At 43.6% G+C, this 20,309-nt stretch overlaps 1 protein-coding gene and 1 non-coding gene across 2 annotated transcripts in view; one reads left to right on the top strand and one right to left on the bottom strand.

Annotated features, from left to right (window-relative positions):
* The first annotated feature begins 3,591 nt into the window (after positions 1-3,591).
* On the top strand, positions 3,592-3,663 carry TRNAA-CGC (transfer RNA alanine (anticodon CGC)). The gene has a single exon. It is a non-coding gene; the product is annotated as a tRNA-Ala (tRNA).
* A 6,792-nt stretch (positions 3,664-10,455) lies between these two features.
* LOC144943756 (ubiquitin-conjugating enzyme E2 E1-like) overlaps positions 10,456-20,309 on the bottom strand; it is a 66,123-nt gene continuing 56,269 nt past the window's right edge. Inside the window, exon 6 of the mRNA XM_078871560.1 lies at positions 10,456-16,819. Within this exon, the coding sequence (XP_078727686.1) occupies positions 16,722-16,819 (98 nt within the window). The 3' untranslated portion in view covers positions 10,456-16,721. The remainder of the gene's footprint in view (positions 16,820-20,309) is intronic.

The raw sequence follows: 20,309 nt of genomic DNA, 5'->3' as shown, positions 1-20,309 counted from the left end.
TTACTGTTTGGCCGTGTCGGGTGGTGGAGGGTTACGACACATTTATAAATAACGCGATCTCACCCCAAAAACGTTTATTATGAATTATATTGGTCGCGAAAGCCTGGTACGTGTTAAAGTAGCGTGGGTGTTTGTGTCCGTAGCAGCTGTTCCTTTGGCAGGACGTCGTGTTAACAACGTCGCGTACCGAAAAATAAAACCCCATTGAGCCACACGAAGTGGGAGGGGAGAGCCGTTGGGTTCTCCCCGACAGAATCCCATATTCCTTATGCATTTTAATTTGTTTAACACATACCCTGAACAAATTTGGTAAATATTCCGCCCCTCCCTCCGTATAGCCTTAACAGACTGTTTGGGGCAAGTGCTGTTCGCGAGCACCTACGAAGGGCTGGCATGGCACACGGGAGGAGATGGGTGGCCAGCACCGACGCCCGGCCGCCTGATGCTTGTCCACCACTCCAGCTACTCATTTAAGGCTGAGTCAACCTAGCGGAGGCCCAGGACCGGTTCACATTTTTTTTTCACCAGTTATAGGTCTCGATTTAAAGCTTTCGTGACTGCAGGGATTCATCTTCTTGGTTCTTTCGGTAAAGTCACGTAGAAGGGAAATAATAAAATAATAAAATAAACAATAAAATAATTCTCACGACGTTTGAATGACGCTGTCTTTCCGACAGACCTGTTCTTCACCTGAGGACGGCTGCTTGCGTTGTGGCCGAAACGTCGTGAGAATTATTTTATTATGTTTTATTTTTTTATTATTTCCCTTCTACGTGACTTTACCGAAAGATAGATTTGAAGCTTTCGTGACTGCAAGGATTCATATTCTTAGGTTTTTTCGGTAAAGTCACGTAGGTAAAAAATAAATAAAAAAAAAGTAAAATAAAAAATATATTAAATATTTACTTTTATTAATTTCAAATTTTTACCTACGTGACTTTACCGAAAAAAACCTAAGAATATTTACCGAAAGAACCAAGAAGACAGTTATAGGTCGTGAGAGCGAATCGAACGAGGGTCAACCGGGTTTGTAGCGCAGTGCGCTTTACCACCACCACCACATTTGGAAGCAACGTCAAATTGGACAGACTGGCTTTTGTCGGGCATAGGCGATGCCCCCCCCCCACCATCAATAACCCACGGCATGTGGGTTGTGAACGGGCATGTCTCGCATAACCGGTCTGTGGCCCCGGGGGGCTACAGGGAGCTGCTGGGACACAGGACGGTCTCTCATTGCGTGGGCACGGCAGTGCGAGCTGAGTGAGGGCGGTGTTCCTCTGCAACAAATTCACTGATTTTCAAAGAGCTGCAGAGGCGTGCTGGGGTAGGGAGAGCAGTGACGGATTCAACTAGTGCTGGGCCGCGTGGTATCTGTTATCAAGGGGCCCTAAAATATATATATTAAAACACAACATTTTAACTTGCATAGTAATTGTATTTTTTCATTAGCTATACAGCCAGATAATACGACAAATCGCTAACCTTAAACGCCCAGTCGTTCATAAAAGTCGAAGGCGGTATAGTACTATAGTAATAGAGCAAGTGCAGAATTACTGAACCGGAATTGATAGTTCTTGATAGCTTGAAAGCATTTAGCTGGGGGCCCTTGAAAGTGTGGGACACGTAGCTACATATGGAGCGACTTTTGCTACGAGGAGAATCCGACACTGGGAGAAGGGTGGTGGGGGGTGCAGTGAGAGTGATGAGTAGCAGGCCAGGTCCGCTCGTGCAGGTTGAGACCCAAAGCTGTTTGCATGCGAACGCGATGGAGATCTCGCCTCGTTGCGGGTGACAGATATCGTGGTGGAGCTCTTCGCTCCGCGAGGTCGTGTATAACATCTCCCTCCGCAGCACGCGGCTGAGATAGCGCCACTGCAAATGTGTCAACGTGTTCCGCCGGTGTGACTGAATGTACATCGCCCCATGTTCTACTTGTTGCCACGACAGTTATTGATAAGGGCCACCCTCATGCCGTGCTGGTCGCGAGTATTATTGGACCACACGCTGATCAGTGCGAGTTGGTGAAGATGAGAGCCATATGAGAGAGCACAGAAGTATAGTACAATAATTTATTATTTTGCTGCAATGCCCTATATATATTGTGTATGGCAGAATATAATTTCCCCATTGTGAATGTAACTGATCCGTGCTGCCTGCTAACTACAGCCAAAAAGGCTTGCGAATAATATGTATCAACAAAAAAAACGAGTATCCTGCGCAGTCTTCTGATGGTATATGTAGGTGGTTATCGCATGCGGGTCTTGGGAGACGTAGCCCTTGACTGTTGCCCAATTCATCTTCTTGGTTCTTTCGGTAAAGTCACGTAGAAGGGAAATAATAAAAATAAAACATAATAAAATAATTCTCACGACGTTTCGGCCACAACGCAAGCAGCCGTCCTCAGGTGAAGAACAGGTCTGCCGGAAAGACAGCGTCTGAATGGGCACCACCAAGCTTGGCAGCGTATATTTAAGCTGGGTTAGGGGAGGAAGGGCGCCTTGACAACGGAATTTGCATATCAACAGAGGAATTTAGCATGTTTATGGGAAATGCAGATATGGGATTAGCCCAATTGCCTTGTGGGTCGGACCGCAAGCCCCCAGTCCTCTTCACTCAGTTGTGGCTCACGCAACGAATGGCTCACGGCAAGGTGGCGCGGTGGGAGAGGCAGGTGGTGGGTGCTGTTCAACTGGTTCGAACATGTCAGCCCCCCCGTGCAATGATCGATCGCACACTCGGAATGGGCCATTCATTCAGAGACAAGCGGTTCATCTTCTTGGTTCTTTCGGTAAAGTCTGTCTTCTCGACAGACCTGTTCTCCACCTGAGGACGGCTGCTTGCGTTGTGGCCGAAACGTCGTGAGAATTATTTTATAATGTTTTTTATTATTATTTTATTATTTTCATTCTACGTGACTTTACCGAAAGAACCAAGAAGATGAATCCCTGCAGTCACGAAAGCTTTAAATCGAAAGACAAGCGGTTGTTCGAAGCCTCCATTAAATGTCTAAAGTCTGTATAACTCGATGAAGGTGAATAAATTGTTCTCCAGACCTAACAGATTTGGATAATGCTTCTTTGCTGGAAACTCATAACAAGGCTACCAAATTTCGATTTAAAGCTTTCGTGACTGCGAGGATTCATATTCTTGGTTCTTTCGGTAAAGTCACGTAGAAGGGAAATAATAAAATAATAATAAATAAAACATTGTTTTATTGACTCATAAAATGACTAAATACATGTTTTTGCACCTTCTTTAAGTGTGGCGATGCAATTTTTTTAAAATTGATTCACGGAAGTTGCTGGAATGTTGATTTAACTCCAAGCTTGGTGGAAAGTATAAATGTGCCCCAATAACTTTGGAGGTGTTCATGTCTCTCCAAAATAGCCTAGCAGCCTATAAACCACTGCGATCAGAGCTAATAGGCAACGTTCTGCCCTTGATAGTTTGTAGCGAAAAAATGCAGTATTATAATAACGCACATATAAGATGACAACTTGACCAAGCAACATTGCTATTCCTAATTTAGGAAGCTGATGACGAAGTTTCACCCCGTATCGAGGTGGAACTGCGCCCAGGTAGAACCACCATGGGGATGTAACTCAGTGGTAGAGCGCACGCTTCGCATGTGTGAGGCCCCGGGTTCAATCCCCGGCATCTCCACGAGGTGATATGTTGCCAGTGGACAATTTTACTCGAAGGAATATACGTGGCTTGTTTTCATTCCTTATGGTTGCTGAGCACAGATCCAGAAGACCAACATGTCAACAATGAACAGCACTACAATCAAAGTTGGTTCTTTCGGTAAAGTCACGTAGAAGGGAAATAATAAAAAAACATAAAACAATACAATTCTCACGACGTTTCGACTGCAACACAAGCAATCATCATCAAGTGTGAGATCAAAATATTTATGGAAATTATCAAGATTATTAGAATTGAAACCGTAGGATGGACTTCCAAATTTGAGCAGTGCGTGGAGGAAGCCGAGAGAAAAGTGTTGTGACTTGCCGAGTGGTGGTCGAACGGAGTGGGTGACAAGAAAATCAGTCTGGAGTCCTCATCGCTGAAGTATAATTCAACGAGTGGAATTATACAGGTAGGAACAACCGTTTCACACTGCCCACCAGGGATTATTTGTCTGTCGTGCATTGCCCCTCCCAAACACGTACGCTCCGGGATTGGTTGAAGTGCATCACGTGACCGCGAGCTTTCTGTCGTGCACGAATGTGATGTACAACCAAGTTCCTACCTGCCCACTCCGAAGGAACGTGTTATTTAATGACAACAATTATTGATGCCCATGTCTTTGCAGGTGGGAGCAGTGGCGCAAAGTGAACATATCTAACTCATACTCTTTGGTTCTTTCAGTAAAGTCACGTGGGTAAAAGAATAGATCACGACGTTTCGATCGCAACACGACCAATCGTCATCACGTGGGACAACCACAGCAAGAAAAAACGCCTACTTCAGCAGTTTGTTTTTTGCTGTGGTTGTCCCACCTGATGACGATTGCTTGCGTTGCGATCGAAACGTCGTGATCTATTGTTCTTCTACCCACGTGACTTTACCGAAAGAACCAAAGAGTATGGATTCCTGCAGTCACGAAAGCTTCAAATCATGATATCTCACTCAAGAGGATGACAATTTTCATTAAGAGGAAGTCAACGGCGTTGGTTGTTTTTTTTTTCACAAGCTGTGGGTGAAGCTCACAAGATTGCGTTTAACACAAGATAGGAGTTTGTCCCGGGCTGAGACGACACCGACCTTGTGTGAGTTGATCAACTCCGTCCGCATTGCCGACCGAATGTACACAGAGAAGTCTCTAAGCAAAGTATTATGGATGAAGATATATCGACTTTTGACTTTTAAATTTCGATTTAAAGCTTTCGTGACTGCAGGGATTTATCTTCTTGGTGCATTCGGTAAAGTCACGTAGAATGGAAATAATAATAAAATACAAATAAAACATAAAACATAATTATTTTTATTATAAAATAATACAAATAAAACATAATCAAAATAATTACTTTTATTCTGTTTATTTCTATTATTTTATTATTTCCATTCTACGTTTATCTTCTTGGTTCTTTCGGTAAAGTCACGTAGAATGGAAATAATAAAATAATAAAAATAAAACATAAAAAAATAATTATTTTTAGTACAAAATAATACAAATAAAACATAATAAAAATAATTATTTTTATTATGTTTTATTTTTATTATTTTATTATTTCCATTCTACGTGACTTTACCGAAAGAACCAAGAAGATTTTGACTTTTAAACAACTTTTATTGCCGCCAGCAGCAACAGCACTGGAGGCGATTTGGATATGAAATGCACAGGGCGTTTCACGGTGATGTATAATGACGGTCGTGATGGCCGTGGCTGCGATGGTGATTCACCTGAGGAGGACGGCTGCTTGCGTTGTGGCCGAAACGTCGTGAGAATTGTTTTATTATGTTTTATTTTTATTATTTTATTACTTCCCTTCTACGTGACTTTACCGAAAGAACCAAGAAGATGAATCCCTGCAGTCACGAAAGCTTTAAATTGAAAGGTAATGAGATAGTTGATGGTTTGTGCGTTTGTTCACTCGGGGAAACCCGATGTCTCCCTACTCCTTTTCAGGAGGGTCCTGTTCAAAGTTTTCGCAGTAGGGGGCGATGATTACAAAGGAGCCCTTTGTAGGCGATTCTTCAACCTTCGCAAATTTGTGGACGTCAAATCGATGTGGCTTCCGATATACATTTTCCACGTGATAAGCCACTTCGTTGAGCTATCATTTATGGCCAGGTCGCTTCTAAAAAATAAGCTATACAGCTCCGTGAGCCTTACCTTGTGAAACAATCTAAAGCTTAGTTGAGATGTCACAGGAATGTTTGTTTAAACGAAGCAGACAGTGCACATTTATGTTTGGCCAACACGATATTGACCAGGGCGGCCACTGGAGTCGAACCGTGAAACGCTCTCCCACTCGGTCTTGTCGCTGTTGGCGGTGCAGTGATGGCGATGACAAACCTATTACAGTCGGTCCACGGCTTGGTGCAAGGGGCATAATAAACCTATACAGTAATTGTAACCCTATTTACCACTACACTACGCACGGATTTCATCGGCACGTGCTGGAAGCCTTGAAGAGGACAGGCGCAAACGATAACGCCCGTCCTAATCTCAGTGGTCAGACACTTTTAACACCGAGGAGATGGTGGCGGAGGTGGAGCGGTTTGAGTTCATAATAATAATGAAGTGATTTACACCATTGGAACCTCATTTGCCAGTAAAAAATATGAGAATTGGTTTTTTACCCTTCTATCTGGCAATAAAACTGACACTTTTTTTTACAAGGAGTCATGTTTGCATAGACCACAATACCTGCAGCCATAATGCAAACAATAATGCAAACAGTGCATATATTATCAGAGTTATGTTTTTTGTTTGCATTATGGCTGTAGGTATTGTGGTCTATGCAAACATGACTAATTGTAAAAAAGGTGTCAGTTTTATTGCCAGATAGAAGGGTAAAAAACCAATTATCAATGAAGTGATTGTTAACTCTCCTGGTGCCCGGTACATGGATGCAGTACGGTAGTTCAAATGTATCGGAGCTGAAGCGTGCCGGTGATCACCTTGTGAGGAGTCCAGCGATGGTTGGTGGTTGCCTCTCCGTCACCACGGAAGATGAACGTTAACGGGAACCCGCAAGCAAGTCAAATGACAAATTGTTGTGCAATGTGACCACCGAAAAACTTCTGATGTCCAGGTTGGCTACGGTGTTAAAAAAGACAAACCCCTTCAGGGAATGGCAAACGTGGTGCCGCTGACGTGTTGCCAAGTTGGTGGTGGCAGTGGTTGCGGTGGCATCGGTGATGCTATTGCTGATCGTAGCGGTGATGCAATTGTGGTGGTGATGGTGCTACTAATTGCTAAAAAATTCTGGTAAGACACAGAGTGAGTGTGTGTATGTTTGAGTGTGAGTGTGTGAGAGTGAGTGTGTGTGTGTGAGTCTGAGAGTGTGAGAGTGAGTGTATGTGAGTCTGAGAGTGAGAGTGAGTGTATGTGTGTGTGAGTCTGAGAGTGAGTGTGTGTGTGAGTCTGAGAGTGTGAGTGTGAGTGTGAGTCTGATAGTGAGTGTGTGTGTGTGTCTGAGAGTGTGAGGGTGAGTTTGTGTGTGTGAGTCTCAGTGTGAGAGTGAGTGTATGTGTGTGTGTGTCTGAGAGTGTGAGATGTGAGTGTGTGTGTGAGTCTGAGAGTGTGAGTGTGTTAGTCTGAGAGTGTGAGAGTGAGTGTATGTGTGTGAGTCTGAGAGTGTGAGGTGTGAGTGTGTGTATGAGTCTGAGAGTGTGTGTGTGTCTGAGAGTGTGAGAGTGAGTGTATGTGTGTGTGAGTCTGAGTGTGAGAGTGAGTGTGTGCGAGTCTGAGGGTGAGTGTATGTGTGTGTGAGTCTGAGAGTGTGAGGGTGAGTGTGAGTCTCAGAGTGTGCGTGTATGTGTGTGCGTCTTAGTTACCTAGAGTGTTATACAGGTAGGAACAACAGGTTCCACACTGCCCACCAGGGATTATGTGTCTGTCTGTCGTGCATGTCCGGAATTCCGCCCACCCATGCACCTCCCCACCGAACACCGAGCTACGCCGCGATTGGTTGACGATGTCGGGGAGGGTGGGGGGGTCAACACGCCCACTCATCCAACTGCCCCCCACCCTGAACGCCGCGCTGTCCAACCAAGTTCCTACCTGCCCACTCCGAAGGAACGTGTTTTGCACGCCAAGTGAGCTGTGACGTCAAATCTGTCACGTGACCCGGGCACGTGGAAGCGTAACGCATTGTAATGTAGCGGGTAGCACGCCGCGCTACGAACCCGGCGACCCGAGTTCGATTCCTGTTCACGGCCACCACCGGTGACGATTATTTGAACCGGTCTTGGGCCTCCCCTAGGTCGACTCAGCCTCAAACGAGTAACTGGTGTGGTGTGTGAACATCGCCACTGGGGAGACAAAGGCGGCCGGGTGCGGTGAATCCAAGTCCCGGGCTTAGCCAGGTAGTACAGCTATAATGATAAAAGCGACTTCAATGGGCTGTCATCACGTATGGCCAGGTCGCCTCTGAAAAAGTAACAAACAGCTCAGTGAGCTTTAACTGGTTACAAAAATAGTAATTGCCAATTGAGCAGGGTTATGTTTACTGAATGTTTGCAAGATAAACAACCAATGCATATTTGACGTTCCCTTGCGAGAATCCACAGCGCTTGTTTTCAGAGCAGGGGAAAAAAGCAAATAGTATCAGTTGTATGGAGCATTAAAACAAGATTTAATGTTGTGTATGCAGCCGTCAACATGCTCCAGCTCCGTGTATATACTACACACAAGAGCCATAACAATCTATACCTAACGGAAACTCAAGATCCCCAAGGGCTGTGAGTGCCACAAATTATTTCTGGGTCCCCACCCAGTTGCGGTGAAACGCAACGCCAGCCAACACAGGCTGCCATTACCAGAGGTGTGGACTCGAGTCATGTGACTTGGACTCGAGTCAGACTCGAGTCATGAATTTGATGACTTGCGACTCGACTTGGACTTGCATAACAATGACTTTGTCCCACCTATGAGATGTGGACTCGAGTCATGTGACTTGGACTCGAGTCAGACTCGAGTCATGAATTTGATGACTTGCGACTCGACTTGGACTTGCATAACAATGACTTTGTCCCACCTCTGGCCATTACCGACCAGAATTTCACCCTGAAATCACCAGGAATCAATCCAACACATTCCTAAGGAGGGAGCTGGTAGGAACGTTGGGTTGCTCGGTCAATGGCCAGGGTCAACGGCGGCGTGGTGTATTCCGCAAATATGCCCGACTGTGAGGGCGGGCACAAGCCGGCGTGAGTAGGTTAAACGTTGAGTTTTATAAGGGCACCACGGGGTGACCAGCCCCTCCCCACCCAGCCCCACCCCTCCCCACCCAGCCCCACCCAGCCCCTCCCCACCCTCCCCTCTCCACCCAGCCCCACCCCTCCCATTTTTGGATGCACGACGGACGGACACAATAATCCCCTGCGGGATAGTGTAACCAGGAGGTTCCTACCAGTATAACCAGAGCAATATTCTAGGTCGCCAAAGCACTGGATCCACCTCCCCACACACACACACCCCACACACGATTCTCTTCTGATATTTCTGTGGGAAGAAGTGGGTGGCTAGAAGAGGATACTCCGGTCAAAAGCTGCCGATGCAAAGAACTCTATTATTGGTATGTACAGTATTACCTGATAACGTCGATCTGGGATTGAACTTTCCACATTTCAATTGGGAGGCAAAATAAGTTTCACAGTACGGGGGACGTGGATGTGTAACGCAACCAGCTCACGCTTATATTGCTGACAATTCTCAATCTTGCCCCAGTCACGTCGTGGGTTTTTGGCTTTTATTATTAAAATGTTTAATTTCATTATTTTATTTTCTATCTACTTAACTTTACCGAAAGAACCAAGAATATGCAAAATACTATATTCGTTTATCTGCTGCGTAATTCGCACAATGCCTCAAAGCACTTGACATGAACCTTAGGTTATGAAGCAAGCCTGTTGTAAAAAAACAGGTACTACCACGCGATTTAAAGTGTAACAGACTCCGAATTCCCTGTAGGACAAAGGGAATTCCACAATTGTGCAGCCGAGGTACAGAATCTCAGTCTCCCATAGAACACAGTCTGGTCCATGGAATAAGTAGACCAGGATCAGCAGATCGAAGTTTTCACAGTGAAATATAAAAACGAATAATTAAGAGAAATTGTCAATCAATTGTCAATAATATTTCACACTTTTACAGTGGTATTAATTAGTGTCGATAAATGTGCATCCCACTGGGATTTATGCACACAGCGTTGGTGTACGGTGTTTTTTTCTGCAATTTTTTGCTGTCTTTTCTTGGATTTTCTGTTTGCACTTAGTCACATATCCTCTTTAAGATGTTTTCTTGTTCATGTTTTTGTTTGTTGCGGTTGCACCCGATTCAAGAGCCGAATGGCTCACACAGGGCTATACCTAATACTTGAACTTGTTCTTAAAGAAATCGCCAGGCTTCACATTGAAATCGCAGCTTGGAGAACGTCCGGTCTTCTCACTGCTCTATAATACTTGCATGTGCCTGAACCCCACATGCATTATGGTAAGGACCCCAGATTTAAATATTTTTCAGAGAAATAGCAGGCCCGCACACATATAGAAGCAGTCAGCCTTCAAAATGTGAAAACTCAAAAGCAGATGCAACCTGTGGAAAGTTATAATGGATCGGCCGTGAAATAAAATCTCAGTTTGACATTGTACCCCTCAAGCAATACATCTTTGTGGAAGTTTCTTGGAACATAATGGGCAAAAATATTCTCATTTACATCATTCAATGGGCACATCTCTCAGCCTGCAAAGAGACCAATTACAGAAAGAAAGCATGACATGTTTTACAGATGAGAAAAACAGTGCCTTTAATGACATCGATACAGAGCAGTCTTCAATTCAACAGTCTTTCATTGTACATACACATACGTATACTGTTCCCAAAACCTAATATAGCTTGTACCTGACCCTACTTGCTACCATCCAAATAATCTTAACCACATAGTACACACATTTAGATTTATGAAAGGAAAAAAAAACCTAACCTCTTAAAATAGAGAACAATGCTGTTCATGAATACTCATTTACTGCGCTGCTAATACTTCATGTACATATATTTGTGGCTATCTGCCCTGAAACAGTGAGGATACATGACCAGCAAGTCCAATGAAGATGGCAGAACACAATGTTTCCGAATGCCATGAGCGAAAAGTACCCAATAATTGATTTGGTTTCAATTAAAACCCAAAATATGGCAACATAAAAGCAGCTTGATAATGCTATGGCTCAATGGATCAACTGAACCCAATCCACTGATCGTGAATCCATGATGGCAATACTTCATAATTTATAGGTTCTTACAATTTGACCTGTATTTTCGCATAGCAGCAGAAATCTGTATGTGGTTTGTAAAAAATATTCCTTTGGTACGCGTTTTTAGGCTTTCTTGAACCATGTTGTGTTGGACAGAAATACAGATAAAGTTTCGGACAGACAAGGGGCCTCATGTACGAAGCAGTGAAGAAATGCGTCACGTGAGTACAACAGGGCTTTTTTTTCTTATAATTACTCACGTTGCATATTTATTGCGCTCCCTTAAATACACACAATCACGAATATCCTCCCCCAAAGGTTGCCGTGCATGGCAAGAATGGAGAATGGCTGCAACGTTTTACGAAAGGTAACGTGGGCAAAACAAGTCGTGTTTTCAGAGTAATGTCATTAATGCAGCAGATTACTCTATCCGGGGGAGCATCTCGAAAGCAGATTGTGACCCAATTAATTAGAAGTGACCTAAAGGAGGATGAAGTGATGAAATGGTCCTGTGCACGAGTGAAACAGAGTGTCGCATTGCAGAACTGAGAAAGGATCCAGTTTGTTTTGAGAACAACATCTGCTGATGAACATTGCACAGAAAACAGGAGCTCTGTTTACTGACAAGCCTCAAACCCATCTGTACTGGCATGTGTCTCTCCCTCTTCATGATGATATCTACTCTCTTGTATTTGTGAAGTTTTAATAAAAAAAAACTTTCAAGTTGAGCACCTCATCATGCGAGGAACTTATGCTGCTCGTAATCTGCATTCAAGAGCCAGACATCTTCCGTTGTCTGCTTGTTGTACTGCAGTTCTGACCAGTGCGATGCCATGAATGATGCCGACCACATCGGACACTATACCCCCCCCCCAACACTAAATGTGACTCTTCGCCCAGTGGCTAACCTTCTTCGACACGCAATTGCTGCCATCTCTTTGTGCCTTTGTGCAGGTACAGAATTGTTTAAATTGGACGGAGGTGGTGTGTTTTTTCTTCTCTTAAGTGGTGCGCTGACATGGCCTCGTAATCATCTCAAACACTGGTTCACCTTTCAGGCTTGCCCACTAACGTGTACACAAAAGAACTCGTGGCACTGCCATTTCAGTCACTGAAACCAATGTTAAGTATAACGCAAGTCAAGTGCCTATTTGCTCTGCGGGGCAGAGTTTTCGGGCAACAACGGGGCATTTCCATTGCACTAAATGGTACACGAGGCCTTGAGTTTCCTTGCTGGTGCAGTCAAATAAAATAAACAAAAACCCAATGAGTAGTTTGCATAATAAATGTAATTTGTAAATCGTATAAACTACAGTCATGTTCAGGGGGAACTGGACAGTACACGGTACAGCTTCAGCACACAAATAAAACAGTTACAGTAATCCATAAGAGTTGTTTTGGGTTAGATCGCGTAAATATATAAATGTGTCGTTAAAATCCACCACCACCCGACACAGCCAACTAGTAAGGGTTGTCGCGTAAACAGAACGTGGCCAATTCGTCACTAGTATAGCACACCGGCGTGTTGGAGAGCCAAGCCATATTTACAATCTGAGTACGACGTTTCGCCAGTAATTACAACTAGCTTCATCAGGCGACAGCCAGATTTGTGGAGTCTTACCATTTCGTTCCTTATATAGAGGCATAGATGCGTTGACAACGCAACTGCGCTCTTGTACAATTTGGGAGAATTTAATATTTCTCTGATGTTCTTTTAGTCTCGTGCTCATCATTCGTCCTGTTTGCCCAACATAACATTTACCACACGTGCAGTTAATCCTGGACACACCTTCTGTTGATAGCTTCGGTAATACATCTTTGTACCAGATATTAATTTCTGTATTTTATGTACTGTGCCAAATCTGACTTGGATGTTTGTTTTTCCAAACATCTGGCTAGTTTATGAGTTACTCCCGCAATGTACGGTATTTGAGCGTTTTAATTACTTGGGCAATTTCAATGGTCGTGTTATTTGATTTGGTTTTGGCATTATTTGCCCTGTTGATTTGTGCACCATTGTAACCGTTCATTTGCGGAGCTTCTTTAACATGTTGAATTTAACTTCTCAGACTGTCACCATCAGACACTTTCTTAGCTCGATGAATGAGCGTCTTGATAAGAGCAGATTTCTGCGTGGGATGATGGTGTGACTGCTTTTAGATAGGCGTCAGTATGCGTTTTCTTTCGGTAAACACTGTGTTGTTATTTTACCACTCCGGCCCCGTCCGAGCAGAATATCCAGAAATGGTAGAGTTCTGTCAGCTTCCACTTCCATGGTGAACTGGATGGATGGGTTTTGCAAGTTGAGATGATTTAGAAATGCGTTTAGTGTATATTTGCCGTGTGGCCAGACCACCATGTGTCATCCACATATCTAAACCAAGCAGATGGTTTTAGAGTGCTTGAAGCTATTGCTTTTGTTTCAAAATCTTCCACGTACAAATTCGCTATCACAGGAGACAAATGAGAGCCCATTGCTGCTACTTCCTTTGTTTATAGAAGTCACCTTGCCACAAGAAGTCGGTGTTCTTTAGACAGTGTTCAGCTAGTCTTGGGATATCTTTGGCTAAACCTTTGTTCGTTACCAGAGTGTCGAGTAATTTAATTGACTCGTTGACTGGAACCCTCGTGAACAGAGAGGTCACATCAAAACTTACGAGAATATCATTAGGGTGAAGCTTATTATCCTTGATTATATTTTTCCGAGATGTTCAGAGTTTTTGATGAACGAAGAGGTCCTACCGATGTCGGGCTGTATTTGTTTCGTTACTTATTGTGCTAATTTGTACATGGCAGAGCCTATTGTACTAACTATGGGTCTTAATGGAACATCAGGTTAATGCATAATGTACATTTCCTTTAGAATCCCCCCCCCCCCCACGTGGTGCAAGAGCATAGAAGCGTGATCACCACATCTACGCCTCTATATAAAGAACGAAACAGTTAGACTTCTCCACAAATCTGGCTATCGCCTGATGAAGCTAGTTGTAATTACTGACGAAACGTCGTACTCAGATTGTAAATGTTGTGGCTTGGCTCTCCAACACACCGGTGTGCTGTACTAGTGACGAATTGGCATGTTCTGTTTACGTGACAACCCTTACTAGTTGGCTGTGTCGGGTGGTGGTGGGTTTTAACGACACATTTATATATTTACGTGATCTAATCCAAAAAAAACTCTATTATGGATGATATTGGTCGCGAAAGCCTACTACGTGTTAAACAGTTACAGTAAATCGTCTTATTGCATTCATTATGCCTTACGTCAGCAAAATGTACAGGTTAAAGATTTAAATTTCAAATGTATTACTGGTAACGGTGAGAGAAAACCATGGCTATGAATTTGTAACATTTGCCAGGCCTAACATTTCCTGGGAAATCTAACAGTGCACAGTTGCCAAGGATTAGGAATTAGGGTCTTAATCACATGTTTTGGAAATGGCTGAAACCCCCGAATTTAGTGTTGGGAAAATTCCAATAAAATGTAAACATTATGTACATTTACAATAACAAGAGATTGCACAAGCTTTTAAACATCCAACAACTCATGCATATCCCTACTTTATTAAGCTCAAGAAGGCTTGACTGGTCAAAGTAACATATTTTTCCCTTTCTGACAAAGGCTGTTTCTTATAATATTATCCTTTAACATTTGCCGAGCCACTTAATCCGTGCTTGTGTGCACCGTCAAACAAAGACGGTCACCGCATCGCGCGGCGCTTTCAGATGCGCTTCTGTGGCCGTCTGGAACGCTCTTCATTCCGATATTAGGAAGCCACTGGAGCTATGCACTTTTAAATCAGCTAGATTGAAAACTCTTTTCTTTAGAACTGCTTTTTGCGTTTAGTTGGTTGCCCTCCCCCCGCACCTCCAATTAGCACGGCTGGCTACGAACGATGCGAAAGAAGTTCAACATACATTGAAATATGTTGTGGTTGCAACAACCTAAAAATTAGTTATCAGGCATTTCAATAAAAACATTAATCTAAAAGCATTAAACAATTAACTGAACTACACCATTCATTTACTGGATGATGATACATATGGACAAGCTTGTACAAGAGCAAAGGGGGAAACATTCAACCTGCTGCGCCCTTTGGAGACTGTAACGAAAGAGAAACTGATAAGGACATTCAGGGAGACATTTGCCCTCTTCTACACCACACACGCACACAGATTTCCACCTTTGAAAGACTGCATTTCCTGAATAATAGTTTACTGCTGAAACACTACTCCAACATGTCAAGATACTGAAAATACAATGTAACACTGCAATCAGGAACCAACTGGACCACACGCACTGACACATGCAAAAATCTGGCACTGCCCACGTTAATCTAGGAACTCTTGGAGGTTATATTCAAAACGCGCACTACGTCCCTAATGGAAACGAGACAAAATTGGCCTACGTTGCTACCTCAAAGCTCACCTGCAAAGGCTCTAGAAATCATTAGTTGCTTTTTGTTTTTTTTCCTTTTTATAATAGAAAATCACTTTACAGTTTGAGTGACTTTACACCATATACATCTCGGTTCCCCCTTTTTTTCCATGAAAGGTTTGACAAGGGGTGATCAATGACCCACGGCCCAACACAGAACTATTAGTGCTACAACGCAAAGTGTAAATGTTCCATTAACAGATTCAATTGATTTCATAATGATTACCGTGCTTTCATGCAGAATAGGAGTTTGAATTGTCTGTGTTAGTTGAGAAATAATGAAATCCGAGCTGAGAACAGTCACACAGTAACGACCCAACACTGACAAAGCAGACTGCCTCATCATATCTCATGGTGAGCAGTGTGCAGGGATTTAATGTGGAAGAGGACTTGTGACCCTGATGTGCCATGGGTATGTCCGCCCAACTACTAACATTGAAAATAATAAACATTTCATGAGCTAATCAACACCACCGCTGTCTGATCGTAATAGATATTTTTCAGACTTGTGGCTTATCACATAGTATCGCAAAAGGCAGAGATTGACCAACAATATATGGACAAGCAAGTGTCTACGACATGGGGCCTCAGAAATGTTGAACGTCCAGTAAAAGCGAACTAGACTCAGGCAGTCATGTTCACCTGGACCATAAATCAAATTCCATTAAAAAAAGTTACCTAAAAGACAAGGGACTAAAGATAAAACATGCATCCGTCACTTTGATTCAGAGACCAAAGCTCAGATAATTAATTGGAAACAGAATCACTATCACTAAAGTGTAGCCTTGAAGGCGAGGCAAAGTGTTGGTTTTATGGGAGGCAGATCAAGTCACAACATTCTTATTTTAAGCCACCTTCAAACGGCAGCATTGCAAAGATCCCAATTGAAAAGAAAAACATTACAAATTATCAAAAAGATTCTAAACGTCACGATACATTGTGCTGTTTTAACAGAACAATGATCCAGCTCACAAGTTCCAAGTTGCCACGGCTGCCACTTGTGATGTCGCATTTGAATTGGTCGCTCATTCCACACAATCATCAGATCTGGGCCTTCTAGTGACTCCTGCATGTTTCCAAAGTAAAAAAGATCTCCTTCAGAGAAAGATATTTTTTGACCGATGACAACAAAAAATGGTGTAATTGAGTGGTTTGAGTCGTAAGAAGATAATGGATATTTCATGAGCATAGTCGAAGGGTTGGAAAATCAATGGAACTAAGCACTTTGAACTGCATGGGGGGGCCAGGTCGGGCAATAGCACAGTTTCATCAAGGTGAGTACGATGAAAGTTCTACATCGGGCCATAAACTTTTCGATCACCCCTCGTAGAAAATACTCTTTTTGGCAGCAACCAGCTTACGTGGCGTAGCGCATGGTCCACTGGCGAGCCATCCGATCATGCTCGGCCCTGTTTGTCAGGTACTGTGTGGCGATGCTTCCCACCAACGGATCAGCTGGAGAAGGGGGTTGGGATTTTGGTGGTGGGGAGGGGGGCAGACAGAGAGATAACATTTGGGGAGGGAAGTGCATCTTGATCGAGTCAAAAAAAGTCAAATCATACTGTATATGACCAAGCACGGTGCATACTCATCTCCATTTACAATTCTGAATGATTCAACTTACAAACATAGACCATAAAATATATTATCAACACATTTCTGTTTCCAATCATTTGATGAATGCAGTACCTTACAAGCGAGAAATACATTTGCAAAAAAAACACGCCGTTCAAGACTCGTTGATTTAAAAGGTTTGACCACTTAATGTCCACTCAGAGTAAACCACCTGACTGTCATTTGTCAACTCAACGAATATTTCCCAGCTCTCAAGCTCCACAGTGTAAAATGCAATCTCCACCTATACGGCAATTTTCCTGCCTTCTCTGCTGCTCTGAAGGGCTGCCGGCCAAAGTGTCAAGCCTACTCGATATTTTTTCCCGTTAAAAGGCAGCGATAATGATTAATGCACCAAGTGTTTTTTGAGTTTCCCATCCATTATCTACATGCTTTACTGGGTCACAGGACCTTTTCAGTAGATTCATTGATTAGGATATTAGTCCAGGTCTTTAATGATGATTTTGGAAATATGTAGGAAAACAGAATACTTGCAGATTATCCAAGCTTATTGATGATGGGGTAAAAGGTAAACATTCCAGAAAACAGGTGAGCATCTATTCTACTGTGCAGTTAGACTGTTTATGCCGTGTGAATTGTACCGCTTGGGTAAGAAATCATGGGACGTGTGTGGTTGACAGACCGATATCTGCCCAGTTTTGGAACACACCGTGCCCGTGCACACGGGCTTGGTACAGCAGCAGCAGCAGCCGGATGAGCACCTATGAGCAAGACCTGTGCCTGCCCAGCACATGACACGGTGGACTTCCTCCCCCACGCGCTGTGCACACGCACGCGCTGTGCACACGCACGCGCTGTGCACACGCACGCGCTGTGCACACGCACGCGCTGTGCACACGCACGCGCTGTGCACACGCACGCGCTGTGCACACGCACGCACTGCCCACACGCTCGCTGTGCACACGCACGTGCTGTGCTGGAGTGGTGGGGGCCGCAGGGCCAGGCTGTTGGACGCAGCAGCAGAAGCAGCAGCAGCGTGCTCAGATTGAACCCCCCCCCCTCCGTGCCATTTGTGGTGAAGCTCTCAATTCCAATGTATCACGACATGAAATGCTATTTTGTCTTGAAATTGTGCATTTCTTAACAATATCCTACTATCTTCTTGGTTTTTTCGGTAAAGTCACGTAGAAGGGAAGTAATAAAAAACCAAGAAGATGAATCCCTGCAGTCACGAAAGCTTTAAATCGAAATATCCTACTATTTTATTTGCCAGGTAAAGCCCAGTGAGCTATTCGCTATCTTTTGCAGAGGTGACCTGGCCACAAATGATAGGTCAAAGTGTCTTCTTATCACAATGTAGGAATTCATCCAAATAATGTGAACGCATGTTTATAAATGTGGAGGGAAAACCCGGAGGACCCGAAGAGAAAGCCACGCGACCAAGGGGAGAGGAGAGAACACGCCATCTACAAATATCAAGGTATTGTCAGGGTCAGGATGGAACCGACAACGACCTCCTGCATAACATTGTTATACTTCATTAGCTGATACCGTTAATTTGTTTGCAATGTTAAACTATGTTAATAATGAATGATTTTTTTATTATGTAGATGATCAGGTACTCCTTTGTCCGACCTATTGTAACTGTATTTAATAGGACACTGGTCAAATATTCCAAGCTGCACCCTGCTAAGTGTGTGACAATGAATGTCTTCAATAGTTTGTGCAAATCACAGTGCCGCTGTCAAAGTGGCTTGTGCAGCACAAGACATCTACTCGGGACAAACAGGGTCTGCACACGTTTGCCGCTGGGTTCAGAGCAAAGCAACAAACGTAGAAAAACAAACGCTCCACATTCGCATAGTGCACGTGAACGTCATTCTAGGGATAATCCCTAGGATGCCGACAGACAATTAATGTAAATTGTAAGATTCTTTGGGGGCTCAATGCAATTAGACTTTCATCTCCAAGGATCGCCCAGTGGGATGTTCTGAATACGTGACAACACCTGTCGTGCCACGAGGTGGTCGCTGCAGAAAACTACTTTTGTGCTACGCGACCGCGGGCGATGATTAGGAGTGCATCCTTTGTTTGGCAAAACGGAGCAGGCGCGCTTTAATTAGTTAGCTTAGCTGGAGCACATTACTAAAAAAAACAAAAGAAAATTCCATTTAAAAACATCAAGATACTAAGAAATGCATAAGGAATTAGTTTTTGCTGCATCCAATGACAGACTGGTACCACAATATACTGACTAATTATTAAGTTTTTCTTATGTCATCCACCTCAAATTGTCGCAATTTGTAATCACGATTTGATTCAAGTTAATTATTTACAATCAGTGGGGTTGATTTGATCCTTATGGCGGTACCCCGGGATACCAAATAATACTAAATGGGCCGAGGCAATTAAATATTTGTATTTCTGGGACACGATATTTTTCCAGGGGTGTACTTAACTCCGCGACTGGGGTACACCAATCAATCCACATCAGTGCTACTCCGCAATGTCGAAACGCAGCCAGAACGATTGCGCTGAAACCCTGAACGCTCGCGTACGCACCGTGGTGGTGCATCGTGAGTACAGCTCGTCGAGACGAGTCTATTGCCGCATCGCCGACCATCAACAGACTAAAAACGACTGCATCACGGACATTGTGCGACAGCCAGGGTGCTATGGTACCCCGGGATACCGCCATGAGGTTCATTTAATGCCTCCACCGAATGCAGAGATCAGGTAAATGATATATCTATGACACATCACTAGCTACCATGACCTATCTACTGCAGGATGAAGGCCTCCCAAAACCCTCGCGGTCTCACGATGCAACCACTGCCCCAGGGCCTGCTCGCAAAGGGATTTCATCGCTCCGCCTGCTTTCACCACCAAGTTCAGATTTTCAAAAAGTGCTTCTACCCACCCTCGTTCACTTCTTCATGTCATCATTTTGCTCCCAGTCCACCATAATAACCGTCTTAAACTTTGGTCACGTGTGTTGCAGTTGTGTCCCTCCAACACACAAACTTGCTAGACGTGACATTTTTTTCACATTTATATTGAGCCCAATTTTGCAGCCTCTGGCAAATTAAGTTATTAAATAATGACCTATATTTTTTGTTGCATTGGCTATAAATTAATAGAAACTTGTAGTGCTGTTCAATACCTATGCATGTATGCATGCGGAACGTCTTTCACACCGTGTGTAGCCAAACGTGCCTATCGGACGTGCGATACTCATCACTTGGCGTTTTTGAGCCTCGAACCCTGTGCTCGGCAAACGTGATTTTTTTATTTTTGCAAACCCCATCACATTTGGCTCTGCACTTATCACGAAATTACAGCTATGGGAGGAAAAATAAAATCATACCAG

This window comes from Lampetra fluviatilis, chromosome 2 (assembly GCF_964198595.1).
Source record: "Lampetra fluviatilis chromosome 2, kcLamFluv1.1, whole genome shotgun sequence".
In the NCBI taxonomy this organism is placed as follows: domain Eukaryota; kingdom Metazoa; phylum Chordata; class Hyperoartia; order Petromyzontiformes; family Petromyzontidae; genus Lampetra; species Lampetra fluviatilis.
This window is presented reverse-complemented; position numbering and strand designations above follow the sequence as displayed.